The sequence below is a fragment of the Colletotrichum phormii genome (genome assembly GCF_030913505.1).
Source record: "Colletotrichum phormii strain CBS 102054 chromosome Unknown BDP81scaffold_7, whole genome shotgun sequence".
Lineage (NCBI taxonomy): Eukaryota > Fungi > Ascomycota > Sordariomycetes > Glomerellales > Glomerellaceae > Colletotrichum > Colletotrichum phormii.
Window position 1 is genome coordinate 616,053 of NW_026851449.1, and position 22,621 is coordinate 638,673.

At 51.4% G+C, this 22,621-nt stretch overlaps 6 protein-coding genes and 1 non-coding gene across 7 annotated transcripts; 1 reads left to right on the forward strand and 6 right to left on the reverse strand.

Annotated features, from left to right (window-relative positions):
• Positions 1-320: 320 nt before the first annotated feature.
• BDP81DRAFT_424326 (Dor1-like family protein) lies at positions 321-1,573 on the reverse strand (the record flags this gene model as incomplete). Its single annotated transcript, XM_060590128.1, has 1 exon — positions 321-1,573. A coding segment is annotated over one exon (1,253 nt), but the record flags the coding sequence as incomplete, so codon positions are not given.
• A 1,202-nt stretch (positions 1,574-2,775) lies between these two features.
• On the forward strand, positions 2,776-3,842 carry BDP81DRAFT_316132 (TLC domain-containing protein; the record flags this gene model as incomplete). The annotated part of the gene is made up of 2 exons (XM_060584147.1): positions 2,776-3,258; positions 3,324-3,842. The coding sequence occupies 2 exons, from the start codon at positions 2,776-2,778 to the stop codon at positions 3,840-3,842; spliced, it is 1,002 nt and encodes a 333-aa protein (XP_060446760.1).
• Positions 3,843-4,401: 559 nt separating this feature from the next.
• Positions 4,402-7,992, reverse strand: BDP81DRAFT_448248 (uncharacterized protein; the record flags this gene model as incomplete). Its single annotated transcript, XM_060592268.1, has 4 exons — positions 4,402-4,427; positions 4,489-6,291; positions 6,354-7,722; positions 7,795-7,992. 4 exons carry the CDS (start codon positions 7,990-7,992, stop codon positions 4,402-4,404), a joined length of 3,396 nt encoding a protein of 1,131 aa, XP_060446761.1.
• A 1,442-nt stretch (positions 7,993-9,434) lies between these two features.
• BDP81DRAFT_480248 (AMP deaminase) lies at positions 9,435-13,186 on the reverse strand. The gene is made up of 4 exons (XM_060594919.1): positions 13,047-13,186; positions 11,334-12,939; positions 10,143-11,263; positions 9,435-10,083 (listed from the first exon to the last, which is right to left on the reverse strand). The coding sequence occupies exons 2-4, from the start codon at positions 12,693-12,695 to the stop codon at positions 9,753-9,755; spliced, it is 2,814 nt and encodes a 937-aa protein (XP_060446762.1). The 5' UTR covers positions 12,696-12,939; positions 13,047-13,186; the 3' UTR covers positions 9,435-9,752.
• Positions 13,187-13,439: 253 nt separating this feature from the next.
• Positions 13,440-15,254, reverse strand: BDP81DRAFT_424331 (UAA transporter). The gene is made up of 5 exons (XM_060590129.1): positions 14,994-15,254; positions 14,903-14,928; positions 14,796-14,812; positions 14,397-14,740; positions 13,440-14,336 (listed from the first exon to the last, which is right to left on the reverse strand). Exons 1-5 carry the CDS (start codon positions 15,189-15,191, stop codon positions 13,740-13,742), a joined length of 1,182 nt encoding a protein of 393 aa, XP_060446763.1. The 5' UTR covers positions 15,192-15,254; the 3' UTR covers positions 13,440-13,739.
• Positions 15,255-19,192: 3,938 nt separating this feature from the next.
• BDP81DRAFT_202855 (protein phosphatase PP2A regulatory subunit B) lies at positions 19,193-21,344 on the reverse strand. The gene is made up of 6 exons (XM_060582563.1): positions 21,073-21,344; positions 20,937-20,977; positions 20,761-20,858; positions 20,035-20,689; positions 19,368-19,963; positions 19,193-19,294 (listed from the first exon to the last, which is right to left on the reverse strand). Exons 1-6 carry the CDS (start codon positions 21,114-21,116, stop codon positions 19,271-19,273), a joined length of 1,458 nt encoding a protein of 485 aa, XP_060446764.1. The 5' UTR covers positions 21,117-21,344; the 3' UTR covers positions 19,193-19,270.
• Positions 21,345-22,508: 1,164 nt separating this feature from the next.
• BDP81DRAFT_t137 lies at positions 22,509-22,607 on the reverse strand. Its single transcript has one exon. It is a non-coding gene; the product is annotated as a tRNA-Ser (tRNA).
• Positions 22,608-22,621: the final 14 nt, after the last annotated feature.

Consider the following 22,621-nt stretch of genomic DNA (forward strand, 5'->3'; position numbering starts at 1 on the left):
TGTCGGTTGATTGCTATTCGAGCGCAGCGAGAAAAACAATGCCCATTGCTTGCGATGGCTAACATGCCGTCGAACATCCGTCTCATGAGGTGCTGATGAGTCGCCGCTGTATGACCTTGTCTTCCATCTTGCCTCCCTCCTTGCCTCGCTTTCTTGCCTCCCATCTTGCCCCCTTTGTAGTCATCTTCCACCAAACGTGCCCAGAGAGCGATACTGCGACTCGCAGCACCCCGGAGACTCATGCCTCTTTGGCCCCTGTCGCCTTGAAGTCACCAATAACCGATTCAAGGCGCCCAGACAGTAGCCGGTGCCTTTTGACTATGTCGACCCATTCAGACTGTTTTGTTACTTCGTATTCGTTCCCTAATGTCGCCAATAGCATTCCAAAATCACCTCCGAGCCTACCCAAACTCCCTGAACAGTACAAAACCTGCGTGAGGATACTATCCCTTGCTGCTTGGTCTTTCACAACTGGGAGGTACTTTTTCAAGGTTTCGAGGAGCATCTCCACAAGATGAAGCGGGAATGTTGATAGTGTTGATGGCATGGGTTTAAAAAGATTCTCGTCGTCGCTCGTAGTCCCAGTCTGGGGTCCAGTGCCAGAGAATATGCTCTTGAACATGGAGACAACGCTGAAGCTTTGCTCACGGAAGATCTCAACATAGCGTTTGAGATACTTTTCTGTCTGCTGCCCGCCCGACCAGGCCTGGTGATTGGCGCTCTGTTGCCTCTGCCTCTCGTCATCAGCCAGCTCACGAAGAGGTTGTAAAGCCCCCAGGGTAGCGTCCAAGGTGGCTACGCGGCAGCAGAGAAACAGCAGCGAGAGGGTGTGTTCCTGAGAACCACGGCTCGTGGAACTCATAGAGGACATGTCCGGAAGTACCCTTCTGAGCCAGCTGATCGTCCGCAATGATGCAGCCAGCTTGAGTCCAGGGGACTTGAGGGCAGCGATGAGATCGGCTGTCATCTTCACGATGGCCTCATCAGCTTGTTGGGACACGAGATCGACAAGCGGTGAAGATGAGTACAAGCCGTGAAGTCTCCGAATGTGGGCATTGAGATCGAGGGCGGATGCATAATTAGCAGGAACGGTGTTGATGGCGGACGAGAGTAGGGTTGGAAGTTCTAGCACGTCGACGAGACGTTCGACATTGCGAAGTAGCAGTAAGGCGCGTTTCCTCTCCGCCAGGTCCTCATTGTCCCGAGATTTGCTGTAGGTGGTGGAAAAGCGCAGGGCCTCTGCTTCAAGCTTCGGAATGGCATTCCGTAGGTCTGCCGTATCGGCGACAAGAGTGGGCAACGCGCGGGTTAGGCTAGTGTGATTTGAGGCCGAGTCGATGATGGACTTGTGAGAGCGCTTTGAGACGCCTTGAAGCGAGAGGAGAAGTGAATGTGATGTCTGGGCCAGGGATTGAGGCTCAGTCGAGGCCAATGCTTCCGGACTCTGATCGGCGAGATGGGACAGATATGCGAGCCTGGTTGACCTCGTTGTCGGATTGAATAGGTTGTTGGCGTCGGCATCGAGGCTTGTAGACTGCCGAGCATCGAGTAGGTCGAGGAGAACGTCGGCCATATTGATGAGATGCTCACATTGGAAAGTTGCTGTTGATAACTATAACTACCTTGGGCAGTAGGTAAGGTAGGTGTCGTCGAATACCAGACCAAGGGGTTATCTGTCACTCTCAGGGCAAGTACTGAGGTGGGAGCAAGTGGTGGCACCTGCAGGCTAGCTTGGGTAGCTTAAGGTAACTAACTACCTGTCACCTGGGTAGGTAAGCCATACCGATGAATTTAAGCAGGACATGACTAAAACCGAGGGCTGCAGCTACGGGGCCGTTGGTCTCACCTGCCACTTCGTCTATGGAGCTGAGGTACCCATTACCACCTACCTTACCTACCTTACTCCGTACCTTGAGGTAGTAATTAAGACCAGACCCAAGTAAATAGCACGAACGGCCGAGGGTGCAGAAACGTTTGAGCTTTCCAGGCGACCGGGATACTGATTGCTTGGTATTGAACTATGTACGGTTACCATACCGAAGTAGTGCACCTTGCTTACCTACTTACAGTTCACAGCACCGCCTCACTCAAGTATACCGTGTTGCGGTCCTTCTGTTACAGGGCGTGTGATGCCATCATGAGGCGGACAGCTAGTTCAGGCCCTAGCATCCCACGACCCCCGACCACAGTGCAGCTGACACGCAGCCATTTCGTGCCACAATGTAGAGCTTGGGTTCGCAGGCGGAATAGCCTCGAAAATAACTGCCTGAGAAACACTTCATGTCTGTGAACTTGAGCTCACGGCCACCCCCACCTCTGTGCCCAGTGCTCGACCAAGGGTACCTCACAAGGTCACGACACAGCTGGTGGGCGGCCAGGTGCTACAAGTCTTCAAGGGTCCTCCTCCATCAAGCTTAGCTTCCCCCAACAATCCGTCAGCTCCCCGCGCGCCGACCCCTGCTTTGCCTTCGCCTACCTCATAGCCACGCGAGACCTTGGGCCACTCACTCACTGCTCACGTTCGTTTCCCCTTGTCTCGACCGCCTCTAGCCTCTGACAGACTGACGAACCGATCCGGTGACAGAGAGCCTTCCTCTCCAAGAACACTTTGAAAAGGAAGACATCCCCAACGTCCTGTGTCGCAAGCAAGCTGTGCCGCTCACCTTCGACCCTCTCCCCAGCGTACCGCCGTCCTCTGGTATTCCCGAACCGAAGCAACATCCCTCTACAGCAGAAGCGGACAGCCGAACTCGAGTCGAGAGATCAACACGGAGAATGAAAGATCCTTTCTTCCTCGAGCCGCTGCCATGGCTCGTCAAGGCCACTCAGCCCTTTGCTGACTACTTCTCACTACCGACACTACCGATCCACGTTCACGAAGTCTTCGCCTCGGCCCTCTTCTACTCGGTCATCTACTACCCTGTGTCTCCTTTGCTGTCGCGATTGATCGTCGGCCGCAAATACACCGATCTACCTCGTAATAGACGCATAAACTGGGACGCCCATGTTGTCTCTCTTGTCCAGAGCATTCTCATCAACGGCTTGGCCCTCTGGGTCATGTTCGTTGACGAAGAGCGCAGCACGATGGATTGGCAAGCTCGCATGTGGGGATACACAGGTGCTGCCGGCATGATCCAAGGCCTTGCTGCTGGCTACTTCTTCTGGGATCTGATTGTCACGAGCCTCAACTTCGACGTCTTTGGAATCGGCACCTTGGCTCATGCTGTTAGCGCCCTCTTTGTCTTCTCTCTTGGATTCGTGAGTCTGCCTTTGACGATACAACCCACAACCACGTCTTTCTTGCTGACCTCTAAATCAATCAGCGACCTTTTCTCAACTACTACGGCTGCATCTTCATCCTGTGGGAGCTATCTACGCCCTTCCTCAACATCCACTGGTTCTTTGACAAGCTGGGAATGACTGGGTCCCGCGCGCAACTCTACAACGGCCTCATGCTCTTGTTCACTTTCTTCTCCTGTCGCCTCGTATACGGAACGTACCAGTCCGTCAAGGTCTTTTCAGACATCTACGCTGCAATCAACGCCCATCCCATCCTGCCCAAAGAGATTTCCCCGGAAACAGGCGCAGTGCTCGCCCCGATCGGTGTCATGAGGTTTGCGACAGCATCATCAACGGTGCCAACGTGGCTAGCCGTGACGTACCTGATGAGCAACATCACTCTCAATAGCTTAAACGTTTACTGGTTCATCATGATGATTCGTGCGGTTCGAAAGAGATTCCAGCCGGCAAAGTCAACAGAAAAGCAAGCTGCTATCGAGCCCTCTTCTGCCAAGGCCACAGCGCCATTTGCCGGGGTTCAAGCTCGTCGGCGTAAGGCATAGAGCAATTCAACAAGGAGAAGATGGGTATTTGCATGTAGATCTGTCATTCCCACCTTTGGCAGCGTGTGGTGTGGGAAGGCTGGATGATAACGGCATTGGGCAGAGCGGGGAACTGTATAAATACATGATAGGATGTTGCCCGATCTTTGAATTTGGGTGGCAGGTGGCTTATTGCTTATTGTTTTACATAATCGATAGATCAGTATTTCGTTTGACTTGCGTTGAGAAGCTACGCCAGTTTGAGAGACGAAGCCTTTTACTGTCTCATTCTCGACACCATATACGTGCCTCCTTGCTGCTGCTTGTTAATGCAATGCCCTTCAGGGCCAAGGCTACCAGATTGATGGCTAAAAAAACCACGGGTTTCACATTGATTCGGGGAGCAAGGTCAAAGGAGTAGTATTAAGTACATCTATGCACGTACACTGGTATGACGGTGGTAAGCACACATGGCACCTATGCTATGCAGGGTGTGTCCAGAAAAGGGAAGATACGGCCAGTTGATTCGCTCGCTCCGATCCGGAAGATGAGGCCATCAAGGACGGGAATGGATGTGCATTTAGAAACCGAAGGGATTGTTGGGGGCTAGATAATCCGGTTAGCAAGATCCTGAAGAGGCCCTGTAGATAAATACGAGTGTACTGACTTGCTTGGGAGAGATTGGCCCGCCGGCCGGTAGCCTGCGGCATCAACTTCTTCGCGTCTCCTGTCACACCGAAGCGAACCGGCGGAGGAGGTCCTGTCTTCTGAGGCTGCAAAGGCTGCACCGGTGCTTGAAGCCCGGCACCGCCCATATTGTTGAATCCTCCCATGCCAGTTTGCTGCGGTTGGAAGCCCGGCATGCCGGTTCTTTGCGGCTCCATGGCAGGGGGCAAGAATGAGTTGATGCTTCCGGTGGGTTGCGCGTTGAAGCCCTGAAGCTGACCGAACTGACCAGGGAAGCCAGTAGGTTGCGCCTGCATCGGAGAGAACTGGCTTTGCCTTTGCGGATCCGCGAAAGGGCTTTGAGCAGGCGCACCTGTCATCATAGGCTGCTGCATCGATTGCATAAACTGTCCACCAGTCTGCTGCATGCCAGAGTTGAAGCCCATCACACCCGGTACTGGTTGCTGCTGAGGCACGGGATAGGCATTCATCTGTTGTTGTGGCATTTGCTGCTGCTGCTGCTGCATGGTATATTGCTGCTGCAAACGTGCTTGATTTATGTCATTCATGCTCTGCCCTGGCGGTGCCACCTGAGTCTGGAAGCCGGTCATTTGAGGCATTAAGGGCGGTGGCGCAAAGGCGCTCTGCTGAGCAGACTGAGGTGCTGACAACGGTCTCGATGGCGGTGGAAGCATCAGCGAGCCAGTGGTCGCCATGGACGGAGGCGGAGCCGGCCTTTGCCGTTGTGCAGCTTGCTGGGGCAAGCCTGTAGAGTTTGGCCTGATGGTATCAAAGAATGACGGCGTAGCTCCAGTGGGTTGAGGTGCCTGCGCCGGTGCCGGTGGCTGGATGACGACCGGGCTCGGTGCCGGCGGCTGGGCTGTCCGTTGCGGCTCCAGAGGCTTCGACAGCAATGATAAATCCTGCATTGACCCGGTGAGAGCAGGCACTTGCTGAGGCGGTGTTGGTTGCTCCGGTGGTTGAGTTGGAGCCGGAGTAGGAGCTGCGGCAGGGCGAGAGGGCTCTTGTGGTTGCTTTGCGGGCTTCACGTCCCATGCATCATCATCAAAACCACTGGCCGGTTTGGTCGTCGATGTTGAAGCAGAGGCAGGCGACTTAGACTCGGCGTCTTCGCTCGAGCCAGCCCCCTTTGCAGCGAATGCCTTGGGGTCCACAACATCACTCGTCTGAACTGCGGGTGCTGGTCTGCCTTTCCTGGTGTTGTTCCGGAGAGCTCCACCAGGACCGGAGAAGAGGCCGCCAGAAGCTCCGTCGCCTTCTCCATTTGCCTTGTCAGCGCCGTTCTTCACTCGGCCAAACTTCTGGTCCAGTGTGCGCATGACTTTCAGTATATCTCCTTCACGTAGACCCAAATTGCGAAGCACCGCGGCGTCAACGTCTGGGAGTACACTTTCGTCCATCGAGTCCTTGGCGAAGGCCTGCGCATATCGCTCGCACAAGCCTACGGCAACGTCGCAAGTGAGGAAGAACTGGAACCAATCGTACTCGGGTTTTTGCGGTTGTCCAACTGAGGCACCGATTCCGACTGGGGGCGAGTTTCTGGCCTGTGAGGCCCTGGCTTTCTTGACATTCGACAGTGGCTTGTCCTCGTCCAGTGAAATGCCAGTAACGCGTTCGACGTATTCGAGGTCCTCGACTGACATTTTTGCCACAGGGACTGCAATCTTGACGCCATTCATCTTGTGCAGATTAATCTTGCCGTCCTTGAGTCCGAGGAATTGCGCGTCGACGCTGAACGACTTCGATCGATCCGTCCACGTCCGAACTTTGGCGGGATCCGGCTCTGTGATGATGGTATTAGCAAACAGTGTACACCAGAAGCTGATACTCGGCGTCGTTGCTTACTAGACTTGCCAGACCGGCCTGAACTGCCGCCTTCGCCACGTCCGTTTTCGCGTTTACTCCTCTGCCCATAGTTATTACCATTTTCTCTTGCCATAAGACTACTGCCTCGCTTTGGTAGAGGCATTCCTGGCCCTACCTGCTGTGAGCTGTCCCTCTGAGCCGCTTTGACAGCCTCCTTTGTCAACCTGATCTCTTCCAAGCGATTCTGTTCGACGGTTGACTTCGCCGCGTTCAATCCGGTATTGCTGGTGGGCGCGGCGATGGAGCCCGTGATCTCGATGTAGCTACTCGGAACGACGCCCTCCTTGCCGTTTTTAACACGCCGCACTTGCCACCATTCTTCGCTCTTGGTGTCGTCGATTATGATGACGTCGTCGCCGATGGCAACAGTGACCTCGTCGTCGCCTTGGGCCATGAAGTCGTATAGCACTTGACCTTTCTTCTGAGCCTTTCCTGAGCCGGCCAGAATAACCTCCCGAAGCCCCTCTGCTCTAACGGCACCTGCTAGTTCGCCTAGGGCGCCCACGATCTCTTCAGCTGTATCTTTGGCTCCAGCATGGAAATCCACGCTCTTGCTCGGCCTGACAAGCTCCAAAAATACGTGCTTTCCCTCGCGAGAGTAGTGCGTCATCTTCTCGGCTGTCCATTCTTGAGAGGGACCATCCTGGGCACGCTCTGGGGCAATCAATATGTTCCCAGTTGCTAGGTTGATACCCAGAGTGGTGGGCATCTTTTTCCGCTTGCCCATCACGGATACCATCTCGTTGATATTGTACATATGGAACCCACCAGGCGCACGGTAAGGTGGTTCTTCGACTTCGGGTTCTTGGTCGTACAGGCGGGTATCTATCGACCGTTGAGATTGGATTAGTGCGGGCGCGGGTGCCGGTGCCGGTGCGGCCTGTGAGATTGGACGGGTGGGCAGAGCCGGGCTTCTGACCGGCTCCTCATCCGATGGCTCTGATGCCGGAGACTGCGGTGACATTGGGGGAGTAGCAGCGCGTGGTGGGGGGGCAGAACGACCCGCCATCACACCTGCCAGAGCCGCTGCGGGATTGTTGTCATTGGAGTTGGCAGGCATGTAGGCAGACTCCGGCCTCTCCGAATAGCTTTCCGTAACTGCGTTAGCAGAACTTGTGCGTGCCGGTAACGTTGGAGGCGGCGAAGGTTGGGCCGCCGTATCATCTGCTTCGCCAACTTCAATGTAATTGGCTGGTACGAAGCCATAATCATCATCTAGACCGACCAGAATCCAGTCAGGGTCTGACGTGTCGTAGACGTCGAGAACAGCGTCTTCGGGGAAAGAGAGTTCTTCGTCTGTTTGCCTAGTGTATTCAAACAAAGCGCGCGCCTTTGCGACAGGTTGTACCTAAGATGCATTTAGAATCAGCATTGCGACACAGAATGAAGCTTCGATGGGAGCGGTTTCGGGTGCGCCTACCTCTTCTACATAATTATTCGGAACGAGACCTTCGGGCTCTTCTTCGTCGTCGGCACTAGCCTTCTTCTTTGCTTTCCACCAATCATCCTCGGCATTCTTTTCGAGCACGTAGAGAATATCCCCGTCGTTGATGGAAAGCTCGCCTTCAGCCTGGGGCACATAGTCATAGACGGCCCTGTAGACTCCTAAAAACCCCATGTTTGCGGGGTTTCTTGGGCTTCAATGCGCCGGAATGTTCTCGACTAGGATAAATGATCGCGTGGACGTTTATGTGCGGGGAAAACCGCGTATCATGAGATGAATGGCAGCGGTTTAGGGGTGGTGGTCGAGGGTGCCGTACTTCTGGCTGGAGGACAGTATAGGGAGGAGTCGCTGCTCGTTGCCAGCGTCCCCGCGGATGGGCAATGGTTGAAAACTCGCAGGGATCGGGAGATCGGGCGTTGAGAGGTTCCTAGAGGCACAATCGGTCATGGTCAACTTCAGGGCCGCCAAATAGCTGGAAATCCAAATGCTCAAGAGGGTGACCGCCGAATCAGTGAATGTATGTCGGTCAGAGTGGGACGTATAGGCGATGCGGTACGATGCCATTTCCCATAGACTAAGGTAGCTAGGTGTCTGGAGCAGAAGAGGGTAGGCAAGTACGGACAGCAAGGACGGGGGTAAAGACAGCGCAAAATAATGGTCATACGAGATGCTCTAGTGACAACTTACAAGTCATGAGGTAGCAGTTCAGTACGCACTCGGTAAGTGTGTCCGGTATCGCGATCGCATCCGCTCGTGGGTTCGTGAGTGCGGATGATGGTTGACGTTGAGTTGAGCTGCTTGGAACTGGCGGCAACTGCGGCTGGGGCGATTTGGCAGCTTGTGCAGTACCACGGGAATTGAGAGTTGATGTAGTGTGATAGGCAGGATGGTGGCTGGAGGAATACCTAGACCGAGCAAAGGCGTGACGGTGGAAAATAGGTGGTAGAATGGAGATGGAGACGTGATTATCGTAGCGTAGCGGGTGCTCAGGTAGTTGCGGTTATCCGTTAGGCATTATTATTGCCATATGCGATGATGCGCACTGGTGACGAGCTGGGCACACTGGGCAGCACTCCATTCGGGGAGGGTGGAAGATAAGGTAAGTAGCAGGTGCCTAATGTCGGGTGGGGGCCTCCGTTATCCGTCACTGCCGCCGTCATTGTTAGAAACCTGGAAGGTAAGGTGCTTAGCTGTTAGCCCATGCCTGAAGACTTAGGAACACGGATAAATACATATATATACAACATACATACTTACACATGCGTCATGTGGCAGGTTGGTGCCAAATACCTTACCCCCTATCCCGGTCCGTCTTCTCTCGGGAAAAGTAAAGAGCTTATTCGTTTCTTATTTCCCCCGCATATGACTTTGTAAGTAGGTAAGTTGACACAATATTGAACCATTGAGTTAAAAGTGTTTGCCTCTTATAATACCCTTCCTTTCCGCAATTGATATTGCAAGTGACGTGAAAGACAGGCACCCTCAGCTCAAATGCCTTACGTCTGCAGCCCAAGTGGCCCTCCCCCATGATTCGCTGCTCAACAGGGGAGCATCGTCATGTCACAGAGAGCGGTTCATGAGTTGGACATTTGTCCAATGGCCTTGTCAGACGGGCCGTCCTGATTCATGCGCAGCTAGGCCCTTTTCTTACGATTTCTACGTAATGCAATATCATGGACAGGTACAAATAATTGCGGGCCAAAGATCGCGAAACACTCTTCAGCATGAAGCCTTCCGGCTCACCGTGTTCGAACAAGTGTCGAACTGCCCAGTAACGCACATGAATGGATTCATGAATAGGAATGTCTTTTATCCAGGTATCTTAATGCATTAGCCAATGCTATCCCTTAACCTTGTCTCCGATCTGCAATCCGCCATGATGGATTCAGATTCTTTTCCCCATCCTTTTCACCATGCCAGCCCAACCAGCTGCCTCACTGGCTGTTCCCTGTTCTGCCCCGGCTGAAAACCCCGGGAAACAATTTGGGGTCCTGTCCCGAGGTGTGGCCGTCAGTTGACCACGATGCCTCTCCTGAAGGTGCGAGACTGGCAGGAGAAGCAATTACCTCCTTTTCAAAGACAGCAGCACTGTTGGATCCTCCCACAGCAGCTGTCTGCTTACCGCCTCCGCTACCCGCGCTGGCCGGCTCGCGTTGCACCGCAGGTTGGTGTCCGCCGATGATACTTTGAGCCACACTCTGCTGGTCAGCTGTGACGGCTGAGTCGGAGGTTTCATTGGAACCGTAGGTGATGTACTTGTGAAGCCTATAACTCGTTAGCATGCTCCTGGGTCTAAGTCAGAGTTGTGCCGCCGTGATGCTTACATGTCGTGTTCCTCTCTGAGGGTCTGGTATCTGAATTCTTCCCTGCGATCAGGCACATTGGTTTTCACCATGGCATTCCCTGCCTTGCCCGGAAGTTTGAACTTTGGTCCAAGCCACTGCTCCTTGATCGCACTTTCAAAGCCACTCTGCGTAACTGAGTTCTTTGCGAGTTCACACATGTCGACGGGGCTCAGCTTGTAGATCTGGGCGGCCACAGCGTACTCCTCCATCAGCGGCTCCTTTGTGAAAGCGAATTGAAGCGGATCGTCTGTCGATAGTGACACGTTGAGGCCTCGGCGGAAGTACTGGTAAAACGGGTTCCTCTCGTAGGCGAGGAACAGGGCGTTGTTACTCAGCGGCGACATGGCGATGCCAATCTGTTCAAGGTAGAAGATGTACTGCAAGAGCGGAACCTTGCGTAGCAGCAGACCGTGGCTAATGCTGTGGCAACAAAGCAGAGCCACAGCCAGATGCTCGCTATCACCAGCTTCACCACAGTGTGGTCGCAGCACAAACGTGTTGAATCCCCGACGCTGACGCAGTGCGTTAAGCGATGACATGTTGGAGAACAGGTAGTAGAGCCAGTAACTGTAAGGAGGGTTTTGCTTCGAGTCCCAAACCTTGGGCACTGGGAACTTCTTGAAAAGGCGCCGCTCGATTTTGCTCTCGTCGTCGACACTATCAAACCCAATCACTCTCTGCAGGAAGACATGCAGCTTCGGATGGCTTGAGGGATCCCTTGAGACCTCGAATAGGGGTTCGAAGACATTCTTGACCACCTGCTCGAAATTGTCCATGAGCCCGCTGGCCTTGTACACATCGTATAAACGAGGGATCTGAATGAGCCATCGAACGTTGTGGGAGAAAAGCTTGTTGTCGACAACCCAGGCGGCCAGCTTGTCCCATTCGTCCAGGGACTTGCCGTAAATGGAAATGCGCCATTCGACCATTTGGTACTTGCTCGATTCCAGATCAGCAATGACCTCCTTGGTAATTTCTGCCAGGTAGCGGCCATTGATGAAGTTGTCCGTCTTGAGGAAGATTGTGCGGAGCCGGGATTCGCCAATTGGGTTGTACTTGAGATTGAACTTGTCAAATCTGTGGAACGAATCTGTGTGCGCCTTTTGATAGGATTAGTTACGACGTCCAAGGGCATGGAAAGAAATACACGCTTCAGAACAAAAAACTTACATGCATATCCAGGGTGTCAATGGAAAGGTCATATGCGGTGAGGTTGATGCTCTGGAACACCTCTGCTAGTGTTAGGTGCCTATCGTCGCGGAAAAGCACAACCTCATCAGGGCACTTCTTCATCTTGCTCTTGATGAAACGCAGGAGATGTTTCTGGTTCATACAAGCAGAGTGGTGAACATGGGTGTCGACCTTGCGCACGTTGTAAAAGTCTCTGTGGGGGACTTTCTTGCTGTCCGCAGTCTCCTGATACTCGTTGAGGAGGGCGTAAAGATTGAATTTGCCTTCGAGATACTGGAGCCGACGGAATGCAAAACTCTTGCTTGGACCGTCCGAGGAAATGCTCAGAATTTGATCCAGATCCATGTAGAACTCTCGAAGGGTAGGCACCCGAATGACTGGGGTTCCTCTAGCCTCAGCCTCTGCGTCGTCGAATACTTGGTAGACACCACTGTCGTCAAGCTTGAAAGTCATCTTGTCGGCGGAGGGGACTGGGAGCACATCCTGCATATCAAAGTCTTCTCCAATGTCTTGACCAGGCTTCCGCTTCTTCGATGTGGGCTTAGCCTCGGAACCCTGTACCCGACGGCTTGTGTGATCATCTGCTGTTGTGGCAGATGATGGCAAAACCATGCTGCCATTCAGGCTATTGGCATTGCTGGTGGTTTGCTCGGCGGAAGCCACAGCCCTTGCGTGCTCGGCTCCCCAAGCTGGCTGGGGAGGGGGTGGATAGATCGACCAAGTAGGATCATCCCTGGGATTGTCATCAGGTCCTTGGAGAGAAAGCCCGATGTACCTCTCTCGTAGGTCCATGATGCTCTGAATGTTCTTCGAGATAGCACTGAGCTCGGCCGTGATGTGCGGATCGGTGTCTGAAAAGGCAGCCACGCCGAGGGCAGCATGCTGGTTTGTGACGCCAACACTCGGGCCAGGTTCATGGCCCAGGCCCAGATTGTTGAATTCGCTATTCAAAAGCCTAGGGTCGGCTTCTTGTGAAGGGTGGTTCCGAGGAGGTGAGAAGTGTTCTGCGCTGGCAGCTTGCTGCTGCGTCGGTTCCGGCAGCATCATGTCTTCGTGTGCCGAAGCTTTCCCTCTGACTTGACCATGTCCTTTACCCAGGGGAGAAGAGTCCATCGGATGATCGAGATTACGAGTGCCGGCAGGAACATCACGATGCTCGGAGCCGACAATGACGGGGCTGCCATGGGGTGTGGCATGGCCTTGAGACCACACACCACTCCCCGTCTTCAGCTGGCCAACCTGGCTACGCTGGTAGAAAAGTTTGGCGTCGGTCTGGCTCATCTGGCGGTCCGCAACAGGATCGTAAAAGGCGGTCCTTGTGGGAAGATCGCGGGGAAGCATGCCGTCTTGCAGGCTTGCTCCCTCGTGGTCCTGGCCATGGGATGACAAAGGGTCTGCACCTGACGCGGGTGCATCGCCGGGAGTTTGCCCTTCTGACCCCTCAGAGCTACTGTCGCCTCGCGAGTTCAGCGCGCCCAATTCGCCATCAGAGTCGGTGTCACCATCGTGAAGCGAGAACGTGGGGCCTCTTTTGGGGGAGGTCGAGGCGGAGGTCGGGTCTTTTTTGGTTCAACAAGGCTTGTGTCTGAAAAGGGCGAACTGTCAGCACAACACAAAGCACGAAGCTCGAAGCTATACGCTGCAGGATAGGAGAAGAACTCGGCCGTCCACGAGGAATGAGGGGTAGCTTACCAGCGTGAATCAAAATTACCACATCCATTTGGGGGAAGAGGCTTCGAAGAGTACATACCAGCCATATCGAGAAGCGTTTTGAACCCTACCGAGGAGTGTTGTAGAGCCCTTCCCCCAAGAAAAGAAAAAAGAAGACAGAGATCCAGTAATTATCCAGAGGCGATGGCAGAATTATGATGGAGGAGCTATCGCAGTATCGGGTAATCGCATGCACTAGCACTCCATGTGGGATAAGGACCAGAGAACAATGGATAAGCTGAGAGAAGACGAGGGCGGGGGGTAGCGGTTGGCTCCGACCTCCGACCCACGATCACGGCGGGGTCCTAAGCTGCCACTGCCTCCGCGACTACAATGATAGCCTATCACACTGCCTGTGTGACTATGTCTTGGATCCCCTGGGTATCGTAATGGAACTAGCTTTTGGCCTACCTACCTACCCTGACTGTTCGATAGATTAATACCATTCAATAGTGCATAGGCAATTCAAGAAGGTCGCCGGATGAGTCAACGATCACAGTCATAATGTAGGTCACTATCGAGAGGTCCAAGCAGTAACCATGCTGGATCGCCAAACCGACACCAGCTGTGTAACTCAAGTTCTCAACTAGAAATGTGTCTGAAAGTTTCTAAGAAGGGTTTCCTGCCGCTGGATCAGATACGTGAGTTCGTCCAGTCTGTCTAAAATTCCTGGCTCTATTTCGCACCCACATTCTTCTGCGCCCTTGAAGTCTTGGCTCTAGAATCCAACGAGTATAGCCCTCCAGCTCCAAATACAATGATTGCCCCGATCAGGGTCCCCGCGGCCAAGCGATTCCCAAAAAGCCATATGCTCAACAGCAAACTGACTAGCTTGCGAATGTTCAGGACAATGGTGACGGTTAATGCCGAGGACACGGCAGCGAGCAAGTTTACACCCCGGATACATGCGTACTGGGTAACGACGTTTGTCACAAGATAAGCAAGTTGGCTCGGAATTTGGAGTTGAAAGAGCCCATCTCCAACATCCCCACTGAGGCCAAGGCCGGGAAGTTGCGCCATCGGCAGTGACAGAGGCGGACTGTTTGCAAGTTTTCGGAATTGGCGGATCAGTGATGGCGCAAACGGTAAGAAGAGTGGCAGTGACAGAAGGTGTGAATAGAAGAGATTCTCTCGCCAATGGGGGCCGTATTGTTTGTACGTCTCTTCAGTGTAGAGACCCATGATGGCGGAGAGGACCTGCGCCACGAACAGTACAACGAGGCCGGTCCCAAAAGCGGGCTTGCCACTCCCCTCGGTCGCTTTTGAAGCGGTCTAACTTGGGATTAGAACGAGGAAATTCGCCAGGTTTGGGATAGGACATCGTTTACGTACCTTGGACTGCGAATCCGACCAAGCTGCGGTGATGACACCGAATGTCAGGAGAATGACGGCCACGATCTGTATGCGCGAATACTTTTTCCCATAAAGAGACCCGGCAACCATGGTTGTAATACTTCCACCGGACCGAAGAATGATGTGCACAGGGACGGAGATATCGTAGCTGAACGCATGGTTGTTCAACACATTGATGCTGAAGAACAGGACAATATTGATGATCCAGCGGCGTAGAGGGACCTTATTCTGCTGTAAGAAGAAGGGTGGTCTCGATCGATCGAATTGGGAAAAGTATCCGGTGACAGCCACGAAGAGGAATTGGACAAACGTCAAGAGTGTTCCTGTACACGAGCTTGTCAGAAGGAAGTACAGATTGCGGGGGCCACGATGACATACCACTTGCAGGTTCGACCCTGGAGGAAGTGGGCGGGATTAGCAACGGCAAATATGCAGAGGGTTGGCTTCAAAGGGCGGCAACGCCGGAGTATAGAAGCAGTGCTTACTTGATGATGGCTTCCAAGGCATAGACCTATACACAGCGAGGTTAGCATGTATGTAGCTTTGATACGGTCGGTTAAGTATAGTATCACCAACATTGGAGCAGCAGCCGCCAAAGATCAGGCCAAGCATAACACCAACGGTGATCCATTGAGAAAAGAGACCGGCGACTATACGACTAGCAGTCTGCATAGACTTCTCGCTAGATGCGTGCCCATTCATGGCCAAACCGTTGGCGGCTTGATCGACCGTCTTCTCGTTCTCGTCATCGTAACCCCGGGCAGGAGAATCCATCTTCTCCAAGGGGGGCGATGAGATGCCTTTCGGCTGTCCGCGTCGTCGAGTGGTCGCCGGAGAGGACATTGAGGCTGTTCGGAGCCTGCGTGCGGATAGTTGGAAGGATTGAGCTAGACTTTTTGGGGTTCAAAGTATAATTGCAGAGGTGCGGCGCGCAGCGTGCAGCGTGTCCGAGACACTGGGACGCTGTTACGGCTGGGAAGTAGGCACGCAGGTACGAGGTACAGAGGCCAGATCAGGGCGATTGCGGGCCAATGACAATGGCGCAATTGGGTTCTGAGCTGCCCAGGCTGTGTCGGGACTCCGCTCGCGCCCCCAAAGACCACGTCTGTCCTCAAGTCTCTCGGTCTCGAATTGTTCCTGGTCTGAGACTGTCACCACGGGAGTTCGAGCGCTTTCAATACCGGGAAGTCATTTTTACTCAAGGTAAGGCAGGTCATTGTCAGAGTTGTACGGATAGTCATTCCTACGATGGAATCAAGCCCATAGTTGCAGACCAGGGTGGCAACCTCCACCTGCTCTTGCCTGCTTCTACTTCGCTAATACGTTACTTACTTCTGTCACGGCTGTGTATACGTACCTTCCATTGCCTGTCTTGCCTACCTTACCGGGGCCCGCCGAGGCCAAGTTACCTATAGATATGGACCAATTAGTAATTATACGGATATAATAAAATAATAAGCAACTATTAGCCTATATACTATCTTTTTCTAATAGTAATGATAACTTAAGGGTCTGGGGGAATATAGCTAATAAGAGCCTAGTATAATTCAGACCCGTCCAGGTACTTTGGCCTATCCCGTTCTGCTCATTTTTAGTTCTATATAATACTATAATTTTAATATATATATTACGTAGCTATAGTACTATGCTATTATATATTATTACTATTATCTCTGTTATTAATATCTACCCCCCTATTTTAATACGGTATAAAAATATAATTTTAACTCTAACTTATTTAATCTTTACTTATATAATACTATATCCCCACCTTAACTTAATATAAATATTTTAATAATATACTCCGTAAGTATATAACGCTTATTAGAGAATCCTATAGTTAAGAGCTATTAATATATGTCACGGGCTGGAGCCCGGTTGAGATCTCCGGCCTTGCCGGAGCCGCACGCACACCCCTTTGCTGGGAAGCTGTCCGACCGCGACCTATAATAACCGATTATTATATTGGATTATTATATTCAGTTATGCTATAGGCCGGAGCCGGTCGAGATGTTCAGCTTTACCGGAGCCACCATTCTGCATTTACGTACGGGCTGTACGTGCGTACAAAGCGTTGTATCTCAGTAGATACATACTTCAGTTGAGACTCTTATTACTATGTAACTTCTTAAGCACGTAACTCCTATGATACCTGTATTTATAAATTATAAATATATCATTAAAATTGTAGAAAATTACTGAGTCTAGATGTATTTATAAAACATCTATAGCCCTTATATTCATCAAGATATTAATATTTGTTTCTTATATTATAGAGTACTAGTTTTAGGGTACTAATTAGGCATAAGTTTTAGAATATTAGTAAATATTCTAAGTTATAGTAGTAGTTATAACGGTGTGGGCCCCACAAGGGCAAATATGGCAGCAAATACAACAAACCATTGCGCTAAATGCGCACCCGGTGTCACGGTAGCAGGCAGGTTGTTTGGCAGGTGGATGCTGGGCAGGCGGATCAGACAATCTATTGCTACGGGCAGGCTCTATCCTAAGCAGGTACAGGCTCTGTTGACAAGACGTAGCTCAAGGAGCTACGTTTCTGGACATGCGCGACAGAATACAGGATGCAGAGTTTTATCCAGCCTCAGGCTTACGTAACCCGGCCACCGGGTTACTCAACACCAACCTCAAGGTTGGGGTCTAGGACAGCGGGTCTGTGACACCCGGGCTTATTCAGCCAAAAGATATGTAATAAATAGATCCCTCTCTGTTCATTCTGCTGCACTTAAGACTTAGAATATTTACTAAAATTTTAAAACTCATACTTAATTAGTACTATAAGAGTTACGTACTTAAGAAGTTACATGGTAATAAGAGGCTCGATGTTACGCCCGCCGCAACTTGTCACTGTGAGCGCGTAGCTACATAACGCAGAACAAGGGAAAATGATGCGGAGTCATCATTATCAAAGCTTTTGCTTTGTGCCACAGTTGGTTGCCTTGACCTGCTCGTAACACTCAACCGAAGTACGTATCTACTGAGATACAACGCTTTGTACGCACGTACAGCCCGTACGTAAATACGCTTTACATATACATGTTAAAGCGCCGACAGGCACATATGCCCGTATAAACTTAACAAATGCTCGGACTTAAGCATCACATGTGATTACATGTGACTACATGTAATATTCCTATATTATATATAGACTATACTTTCCCATCATATCATAGACTAATAATCAATACAATCAATTTTCTGATTATCCCAACTCGTATCTCAACTTATTTACCTTTTCCCTTTTTGCCTACCTCTAACCTCTTAGTTTAAGTACGTATGCACGGCTCGTAAGGCTTACGGCGTAGCCTAAGCCCACACAAGGCTCCAGCCCGTGACAGTAGTAGTAATAAGAAGAGGAGTTTAATAAAGAGTAGTTATAAAAAGAACAATTATAAAATTTAATACCCCTAGCGGCCTAATTATAATTCAGTAAAAAGTCTATAAGCCATATTATTATGTTTCAATAATATATTTTAGTATCATTATTAAGTAATTATATAATTACGCCTAGCTTATAAACTGATATTATTATTATGAGAGCCTTAATTAGTATAAGCGGTACTATTATAGCGTAGGTACTACTATAATCTATTAAATCTACCCTTAGAATAATGTAGATTAAGCACTTAAATTTTTTTTTTTTAAAAATACTCAGGCCTTTTATAAATACAGTTTATAAAAATTGTTTATTAATGTAGGCCAATTATATAGTCCTTATACCTCTCAACCATGCTAAATTTGAGACTAATAGAATTACATATACTTACAAAAGCCTAAATTCTCATTGGTCTATATGAAAAGATTATTACAAACGCAAGAATAATCCTATTTCTAAAAGTAGCTATAACGTAATTATCTAATAACATCTACCGCCTACAAAGGCAACTTAAAAGGTAGTATTCCCACCAAGGTAAGTAAGGTAAGGTAGGTAGTAGGTAGGTACCTAATGTAACTTTTAACGGCCTTAGCGTGACAGGCGGTTCCCTCGGGAGGTTCCGTACCTTGCGCTTTTCCCCCATTCTAGGCTTGGGACCTGACGGGATCTTCGAGGTCCCTTGAGAACCAATCTAGGCCACCCGATCCAGACCTTCACCTACCTAGATGGATAGGTAGACGCCTTTGTATTAGTACGAAGGTAGTTGTGCTAGGTTTATCTCGGGTAAGCAAGCTGAGAAGGCCAAGATCTCGTACCACGGACTCTGTCGAATGGCATACTGCATGCATCGTCCTATCATCATCAGAATGTAGAAGTAACCTTGATTAGCTCTTGACTACACTGGGCAGGTCAAATAGCCGTGACCTTGGATAGCTAGATGCTAAGGATATGGCGACGACCTGAGCAGTGCACACATTCGACCCTTGGATACTCTATCTCGTGTACTTGGGCTTGCCATCACACATCATCCTATGATCAAAACAGGCGAGAATCTCGTTACCTCCAGTTCTACTATAGAAATCAGGGAGGCATTGGCAACCGTGGCGACGAGACACGATGGTCGGGTCCATCTATTCCTAGTGCTTCTTTCATATCTTCCACGTGTTCCTCCACCTCTGTCTTCTCCCCAAGCACTTTTCGATGGTCCCGAGTACCCAGCAACCTCTTTCCTGCTGGTCGAGTTGGCCTCCCAATTCTAAAGTCTGGGAAAGACGGCGATTGTATCACGAGGCCACAGCCGTAACGCAGACCCCAGACATCTCCCCCTGTCAACCAAATTCCCCAGGTTGTAGGAGACGATAGCCTCGATCCACATCGACCGGCTGTGCTGCTGTGGTTGATCCGAATATGAGTGTCCTCACTCGGCATAGCCCTCGAGGGCTCCGGTTATTCGTCATTCTTATAGTGCAGAGAAGACAAATAGCTGTTACGGAGTTAGCCGACTCAACCTCCGCATTCTAGGGATGGAAAGAGTTATCGTGCTGCCAAGAACTTACGTTGTTCGTTGCCGCAATCGCAATGCTATCCTCAAAGGGATGCCAGCTCATATGAAGGATCTTCTTGTTGAAGTCAATCTGGTCGGCATCAGTTTCCTTGCGCATCCTTTGGCCCTGGCCACCGGCTCCAGCAGCAGGACTACCGGCACGGGAACCTCCCTTCTTGCCACCGTTGGTTGCGGTTGGGCTGGTAGACGAATTGATGGGTGTCGGTACGCCAACCTTCTTAGCCTTGAAGGCAGACTTGTCGGCCTGCAGCACCACCTCGACTTCTTTATCAGGGTCTGAAGGATAGATCATGAAATTGTTGTTGTAGCTGCCAGTCATGACATTCTTGGCATCCCCTGAGAAGACAACCTCGAACTTGTCAAAGATGCTGTCATTCTCATATGTATCGCATAACCGAGGACGCAGGTGCTCGTGGATGGGAATCGTCTTAACGGGCTGTCGCTCCATGTTGATATCCCAAATCTTCACCGTCAGGTAGTCGCGAGAGAGAATGTAACGACCGTCGTAGGAGAACCGAACGTCTGAGATCGAGGAGATGATTTCCGAGAAAAACGACCTTGAGGACGGATCTTCCTCTTGCTCGAAGACTGAGTCGATGACAAAAGGTTAGCATCAAAGCAGGCCACACAGGGTTTAGACGGAGAAGCACGGTACGTACGCTTAGCATGGCTATCACAGAGAGCACTCTGGCGCATGTCGGCAAGCTTAATGGTGCCCTTGGAGCTTGCGTACATGAACCAATTGCAGCTCAGAGGGTGGAACTCGGCAGCGGTGATGACCTCGGTCAGCTCCTCCATGTTTGCAGGTTTGATGTCAACAATGTTGAAGCTCTGATCCTGGATATTCAGGTTCCAGAGGTTGATGCGAAGGTCGTCTGAGCTGATGAATGTCTCGCCATCGCTGTTGACGGATATGCTGTTGATGTGATAGGCGTGGGCATTTGCGTACGTTCGGCGAGGTACGGCGGCAACAACGGTGTCATGATGGGTCAGGCGGGGCATGATGAGGTCTTCAGAGTTCTTGAAGCGATGCGCAGGTGACTGCTTGGGGGCACCACCGCCGCCGCCAGCGATGTTTGCGGGAGTCAAGTCATCGGATAGATTGTTCTCCGCGACGACCTTAAGCGACTTTTCGAACACCTTCCAAAGCTTGATCGTCTTGTCGTTTGTTGAGAGCAGATAGTGTGATGCATTCTGTCGACGACACCACTTAATCTTATTGATCTTTTCCTCAATTTCCAGCGACTTCAGATAGTCGAACTCGGGCTCGTGGGACTGGAATTCGGTATGGAACTTGTACTCGCATGTCTTTTTCTGTTCAAGGGCATCAGCATAAGGTCAAGAACAGAGAGTCCGCCCTCCATTTCGGTGCCAGCTAGGCTCACCGTTTCGTTCCGTTCGAACAATACGACCCGGCCGCCTTTGTCTCCCGTCGCAAGGTAGTTACCCGTGTGATCGAACTCGACCGTCGAGATGATATCAGCTGAGAGAAAAGGTTAGATCTACAGACGATAGAGTGGACGGAAGCTGCCATGGTGGCGGATTGCGGGCTGCATCTTACCTTCGGTGATGTCCTCCACATCGCCCTTGTCTCCAAAGCACCTATTGCGTAGCGTAAGCAATTATGCCAGTAAGGGCAGGGCAGTCGAGATGAGGATGAAAAGGAAGACACGGAGCAAAGTAGCAAGAGCACGTACTGGGTGAACTTCCACGTGGGGGAGTTCGTGTCACTGTCCACCATGTTTGCAGACCAGTTCTGTACGGGCTAAGAAATGGACTTGTAGATGTTGATATGGGCGAACAGAAGAGGCGAGGTGGCGGGGTATGTCGAAGACGGACGGAGGGGCGAGCTCTAGTCGTGCGGTAGGAGAGAGAGAGGTTGTCTCTCGGCGCTGGGAATACGTCCAGGGCTGAGATGAGCCACACGAGAGTCGCAGCTGGATAGCGCGAAGAGTGTGGGGTGGTGTTGAGGGTAACTGCGATGATGTGCGCAGGAGAGGAACCTAAAAACACGCAGGCAAAGTGGAGGAGAGCGAGAGGCAATTGCGGACGAAGAGCGACCGAGTGGTTTCTATCTGGTTGGGATGAGGCAGAGATAGATCGGGCGGGTCGTAGTTGACGAGGGGTTGAAAAGGGAGGCCCGTAGCTCGAAGGCTCTGCGGTAAGGAAGGGTAGGTGCGTGAGGTGGTGTTTGGCGTATGCGGGCGTGGGCGTGGGAGTGGGAATGCTCCTGGGATTTGCAAAAAGGCGTATTTCGTCGGATGCAGGGACGGTTGAGTGTTCTGATGACGGCGAAGACCAGAAAGTCAGGTCGGTTGGTCGAGGGCTTGCACGTTGATCGTTTGGAGGGGGGTATCGCGGCGCAGGTTGCGGGCAGGCGAGAGCAGGGTGCAGGCAGAGTGCGCAAGGTCGAGGTTGGGGTGAGAAGGTAAGGTAGGTAGGTAGATAGATAGGTGGGAGTGGTGGAGTGGTGATGGATGGGATAGAAAGAGGTGACGCTAAGGTAGAGAGAGGGTCGATGGATGTTGCGTGGGCTTGATTTGCTTCCAGGTCTTTCAGATTTGCTAAGGTATCCATCCGTACTGTATTCGTACCCCGGCTGACTGACCACTGGCACTGGTAGCAGGATTGGATGGGAGGCGTAAGGTACGAATGCTGCCCTGCCCGGTATGCTGCCCGCCCTGCGCTGGGTTACCTTAGGTAAGGTACACCTACCTACCCTAGGTCACTAGGTACCTTAGAGTATTGCACCCAACCAACCTAACGGGCTCCGACTTGGGGCTGCCCTGGAAGCGGGCAAGAGGGTCAGCACGGGAATTCATGGGAATTGTACGACAATGGGGGACACCTGTGACCTAGGTAAGGTCAACCTGGAATTCAGTGGACAAGTGTTGATGGGACCGGGGAGGGGCAGAGCAGACCTGGAGCAGATTGGCACGATTGGGTTGAAGGCACGGACTCGCCCAGCGAGTTAAGGTACCTTTTACCTTCGCGTCTGATATGCTAGCTTACATAAGGTTGACAAAAGTGTTAACACAACCTTCACTTACTGGCAACTTCAATGTGCTGCTGCCTTAGATAGAGGCACTTGGCGAAGAAAGGCACAGAAGTAAAGGGTTGGGATCCAAAAATTCGACAACAGCAGGGTTCGAACCTGCGCATCCGAAGATAATAGATATCAGAATAACAAATAATTCAAGTCTATCGCCTTGGACCACTCGGCCATGTTGCCTCAATAGTGTATAA

What these genes read in the sequence shown, in the direction of transcription:
- BDP81DRAFT_424331 (XM_060590129.1), bottom strand. Translation starts at nt 15,191, where the DNA reads ATGGATTCTCCTGCCCGGGGTTACGATGACGAGAACGAGAAGACGGTC. An exon ending in TTGGCGGCTGCTGCTCCAAT is followed by an intron (nt 14,929 to 14,993) that starts GTTGGTGATACT and finishes CGCTGTGTATAG; the next exon opens with GTCTATGCCTTGGAAGCCAT. An exon ending in GGTCGGATTCGCAGTCCAAG is followed by an intron (nt 14,337 to 14,396) that starts GTACGTAAACGA and finishes ATCCCAAGTTAG; the next exon opens with ACCGCTTCAAAAGCGACCGA.
- BDP81DRAFT_202855 (XM_060582563.1), bottom strand. Translation starts at nt 21,116, where the DNA reads ATGGTGGACAGTGACACGAACTCCCCCACGTGGAAGTTCACCCA. An exon ending in CCCACGTGGAAGTTCACCCA is followed by an intron (nt 20,978 to 21,072) that starts GTACGTGCTCTT and finishes GCTACGCAATAG; the next exon opens with GTGCTTTGGAGACAAGGGCG. An exon ending in TGTGGAGGACATCACCGAAG is followed by an intron (nt 20,859 to 20,936) that starts GTAAGATGCAGC and finishes CTTTTCTCTCAG; the next exon opens with CTGATATCATCTCGACGGTC.
- BDP81DRAFT_480248 (XM_060594919.1), bottom strand. Translation starts at nt 12,695, where the DNA reads ATGCTTCCCCGCGATCTTCCCACAAGGACCGCCTTTTACGATCCTGTT. An exon ending in TTGACACCCTGGATATGCAT is followed by an intron (nt 11,264 to 11,333) that starts GTAAGTTTTTTG and finishes TCCTATCAAAAG; the next exon opens with GCGCACACAGATTCGTTCCA. An exon ending in CTCAGAGAGGAACACGACAT is followed by an intron (nt 10,084 to 10,142) that starts GTAAGCATCACG and finishes AACGAGTTATAG; the next exon opens with GCTTCACAAGTACATCACCT.